This window comes from Bipolaris zeicola (genome assembly GCF_000523435.1).
Source record: "Bipolaris zeicola 26-R-13 unplaced genomic scaffold scaffold_86, whole genome shotgun sequence".
Classification (NCBI taxonomy): domain Eukaryota; kingdom Fungi; phylum Ascomycota; class Dothideomycetes; order Pleosporales; family Pleosporaceae; genus Bipolaris; species Bipolaris zeicola.
The window spans coordinates 435-5,344 of record NW_006912135.1 but is presented as its reverse complement, the minus strand read 5'-3'; the positions used below and the strand labels follow the sequence as shown (position 1 = coordinate 5,344).

At 46.8% G+C, this 4,910-nt stretch overlaps 1 protein-coding gene across 1 annotated transcript; it reads left to right on the top strand.

The window, feature by feature from the left end:
• Window positions 1-2,449: 2,449 nt before the first annotated feature.
• On the top strand, window positions 2,450-3,438 carry COCCADRAFT_97653 (uncharacterized protein; the record flags this gene model as incomplete). The annotated part of the gene is made up of 2 exons (XM_007714656.1): window positions 2,450-2,898; window positions 2,955-3,438. 2 exons carry the CDS (start codon window positions 2,450-2,452, stop codon window positions 3,436-3,438), a joined length of 933 nt encoding a protein of 310 aa, XP_007712846.1.
• Between the last annotated feature and the right edge of the window lie 1,472 nt (window positions 3,439-4,910).

Below are 4,910 nucleotides of genomic sequence, written 5' to 3'. Positions count from 1 at the left end.
TACTACCAGCGGAGCATTGGCTTATAGAAAGGGAGGAAAGTCCACAGTCTGCTTACGTTAGACACATGCAGAGACTGAATCGTTTCCGCTCTAAAACTCGGAAGCATGTGACGAGTGTCAGAACCCAGAGCTTACTTCTTTCTGGAACAAGTGGGGAAGTTCCTCAGTCTGCTCTGCTGCAGATAGCGCTAGACAGCCCCCGCACATCCTACGCAGCTTTGCTAGCGGCTATTCTAGGATGTAAAGCTTTTTTGAACGTTATCACTGCGCTCAAGTCTTTAAGTGTGGTTCTTGTGGACATCATCGTTGATTCTGGTCCCTCGAAATCCTATTTTACTCCAATTTCAAGGGACTTTGAACAGAAATACACAATGATTCCGAAACATACATACTGGATATACTCTGGAGCAAATTAGCTAAGCTAGGAATTCCGGCCACTCACTCGCTCCATATTTCAAATAGTCTTGCTACCGCTCTGGATAAGAGTAGTATCTTTAGATGTTCTCATCTTCTGTATGCAAGAAAACGAGCGTAGCGATATTACTACTTGTAAAATCTTTTTAGACAGTAGCCACAGGTCAGAGTTTACATTCATTCAATTATTTTTTCTATGATATATAGAATACCCTACTTCTATTCTTCAAAACCCTGCCTACAACGACCCGGCCACTATGTGTTGATTCAATTCATACTACATCTACCAATGAACGGCCTTTCAGGAAGCGATCGTAATGCCACGAGAGGGCGGTTACCCTTCATCAGGTCTGTATTAGAGACTGGGCAGTGATTGCTGAGCGTGGCTCTCGGTCATGACTCGCAACCTTACTAGATTAGGACGGGCAGTTTCTTCTCCCATGTGAGCACATTCGCATTGTTTTCTTTACTACTACTGTTCTAAACGGATGGACAGATTTCCGGAGCTCCGCTCCTGCTTTGTAATGTCTGTTTAGTTTCTTGGTACTCTTTAATATCTCCGGCATGACCCTTGGAAGCTGGGCCTCGCCGAATGAGCATTCGGAATGTTTCCGCTTCCACTGGATCGACTGGCACTTACCCCTATGCAGCATAGCCACACTAACCCTTCTGGGAACTTGGACCGCTTGAGCTGCCCTATGAAGCTGATGGGGCGACTTAGTCCATAGACCTTGCGCTTCATCATATACAAGCACTTAGTCGTAGGAATGTCGGTGTAGAATGCCGATGATGGAAAAGAAGGCATTTCTCTTCGATCGTGCCATTCCACCCTGTGTCAGTTAAGAGTAACCAGGACGACGTCTCTTGTGGATGTAATCACATCAGTATTGCACGTATTACCTGCATCTCCGTGTTCTACATCACTACTAGAAACTCCGACCTCTCTGGTTAGTCAGAAACTTAAAAGTCCGACTATATGACAGCGGGTGCCCTTGGCACGGCAGGCTTATATTAAGATTTATACTTAGTGTGGTCGCTGTGATTGGGCCAATACCGAGGCCTTCCATTCAATGCATTGGACTGTCTGGGATTCGAGTAGGGGTAAATTGATAGAAACAGGATTCTCGCTCTTAGGTCTGGATGTTTGGAAACAACGATCCTGGTAGAGGCGCAATCTAAATGGCGGAATTTGACCTGCTTGTCGGGTTGGCACTATGCTTGAGAAGCTTCGATACATGCTGGTACACGTCTACACGAACTTTATCCAGCGATGGAATATTGAGCAATCTAGTGTTCTTATATAGCATAGACTTTGGTGCGTTGCTTACAATAAGCTCCCTTTATAACAGAGTGCTAAACCAGATTACATGTGTTGCGACACACGTATTGAGATCATGACGGTTCCGAACAGAACCGAGCGGAACCAACCGCGTTCCGCTGAGCGTACAGCCGCAGCATACTACCGAGTCAGGCATGGTAACTAATACGCCTCCCAACAGGGGGATGGGGAACAGACTTGGAAGAGGCTCGTTCGTAGGTACGGGCCGAATAGTGGCTTGAACAATTGCATGCATACCGGTCCGTCTCTCAAAATTGTATGGATACTTTACCAGGTCTGAGATTCTGGCGTAGTTTAGAATGAATAGGAGGCATTTTATTGTACACTAAACAACAGACTAAACGAGTTCGTATGTAGAATATCCACGAACCCCACGGGGAGGGATTTTTTATTTTGATTTGTAACTCGGCGCAACTCGACTCCGCTAGAAGAAATACCAAGCAATTATTCTTGAGTATTTATAAAGCCTCAGTTGTAGAGGCTAAGTCCTCCTCATCGACGCAGTTCCTTCATTCTCTCAACCTTTTGCTTCCCTCACCAAGAATGCTCCATTCTTTTCTCGCAGCGGCCGCCCTACTGGCGAGCCGTACACTAGCGTACGACCAAACTCTAGGGTTCAATGGCGCCGCCATTGTCGAGACACGCTCAATTGACGAAATCTACAAGGCTGCTCTCGCTGAAGGTGGTGTCGTCACAATGTGGCTGGGCGGCGACGAGCGCACCGACGAGGATGCGCTGAAGAACGAATTCGAGAAACGATTCCCTGGCATGAAACTCAACCTCACCACCGACCTGTCAAAGTACCACAGCCCACGCTTCGACGAGCAGCTCGCCGCGGGTAAGGTGTACGTTGACAGCATTGCGTTCCAGACCGTGCATGATTACCCGCGGTGGGATAATGAGGGTGCACTACTACACTATGCGCCTGTGGGACTTGACAAGGTGTATGTTCCGATGAAGGATATACGTGCCGCATTTTACGGCATTCTGACAGTAGGATGGGCGGGCAAGTGGAACACTGACAAGTTGCCTGGGATCCAGGCACCGGTTGAGTGGGAGGATTGGTTGAGGCCGGAGTTCAAAGACAAGCTTGTCTTGACTTACCCCAACGATGACGATGCGGTGTTGTACGCTTTTGATCTGATGTAAGTTTTCACTCCCACAAGCGCTCTGAAAGAAAAGACAATTAACGAGAGAACAGCATGCAACAGTACGGAAAATCTTGGTTCCAAAAACTCCTCAAGCAAAACCCCCGCTGGGTCCGTGGCACTCGCTCCCCCGACACCATCATGTTAGCCAAGAACTCGACGCGTGCCGCCTCATTCACATCGGATGGTCTCTTCCCAACATCGAACATCAAGATCAGCCACCCAGTCAAGGGCTCTTTCGTGACCTGGTTCCAGCTTGCTGCCATCCCGAAAGACGCACCGCACCCAGAGGGAGCAAAGCTGCTTCACAACTACATGCTCACTAAGGAATGGCAATCAACCCGAGGCTCGTGGCCTGTGAGGAGCGATGTTGATCCTCCTCAGGGATATCCTCCTATCTTTGAGATGCCAGGAACAAACATCACCTATTTCCGCGAGTGGATGGCCGATCGCTACAGGGTTGAGCGATTGAGGTTGTGGTTTGAGGATCAACTCGGCACTGCCCAGGGCTTGAGCCCCATCTCTGACGATATCTAAAGTCAAGAAGAAGGGAGAAGAATAATGATCTCGCTGTTACAATACATAATTTAGTAAATGATAATCCTAAATCAACCTTACACAACATCACGAGTGCTATCCACTTTACTATGTACAAAGTAGTAGGCAGACGACGATGAAATGTGGTTTGTTTTTCGTATAATCAATCTTTGTGCTGTAAATTTCTCATCTACCCTCACATATTGTATCGGAAATGATCGCATACATGACATCTCTATCTGTAGGCTCGGCTTATTGTAAAACTTCTGTGCCAAGCCAAAATCCTCTTTATTGAGCAGAGAATCAAGTACTGCATAGCCACTGCGCTGACGTACCCTCTGTCTAGGTATGCTTAGTGTATGTTTACATGTATAACTACGTATTAAGCTAAATTCTTACTACCAAGAACATCAACCGAGAACATCAATCAAACGGCAGGTTGGCGACCAGTTGAGGCGGGTACTGAAGCGGGATTCAGGCAATGACTTATTGCCAACCCTCTCTAATGTATACGCGCGGTGGCTCAGCCGTGTACGTACTTTATCGGACAACTACGTAAATCAGGATGGCGTAGCACGGTCACGAGTGCAATATCAGAAATATGACCTTGTCGTAGCATACTATCAGTAATCATACACCCGCGCATCCGCAAGACCTACAAGGGCGATCCCTGTATATCGACGCCGGGCTCATCCAGGCACACGAGCGTCTTCCGGATGCGGGGATTAGATCGATCTCGTACTCAAGCCTTGTCATTACTACACAGCTATTATATATGTCAGCACTCTTTTTCTTTTTCATCATTGTTGCTGCCAGTGCTGGTACTAATCCGTATGGAAGGGTAGAAAACCAAGGGATATAAATGAGCCTGACGTGACCATACTAGCAACCCGTATAACGAAGCAACTCTCTGTGCCTTCTATACTACACCGGCTCTAATTGCTAATAATACCCATCTTTCACTGTGGATTAGTGCGCAAGTAGTGAACTACTACACAATTTAGTCGTGAGGACTCCTAATCAGCGTGAATCACATCATCAATTAACGATTCCGAATACTAGGTCAACAGTACACATGTTAGTAGCGCTTCATAGCTCCGTGCACGTCATCTGCTCCGCCAGTTCGCAGGCGTTCTCAGAACACAATCAGTTCCGATTTGGAGCTAGTACGTACTACACGCTAGGCCTGCACTCATTAGGCTACTACGCTACTCGACTATCATTCTACTCTAAATGCTCGCTATAGACAAATTCAATCAAGGTAAACCCAATGCATCCAACTTAGACCTTACGCCATGCCACGAGACCATGTCAGAAATGAGCTGCAATTACTACCAGATCTGTCCAGATACCACAGAATATTTGGGAACACATTGATCCGTCTGCTAGAGTATTATCGAGCGTAGAAAATTTAGGCCAATAGCACAAAGACGACCACAATCTATGCTGATAGCACGATATTGTAGCTTAAT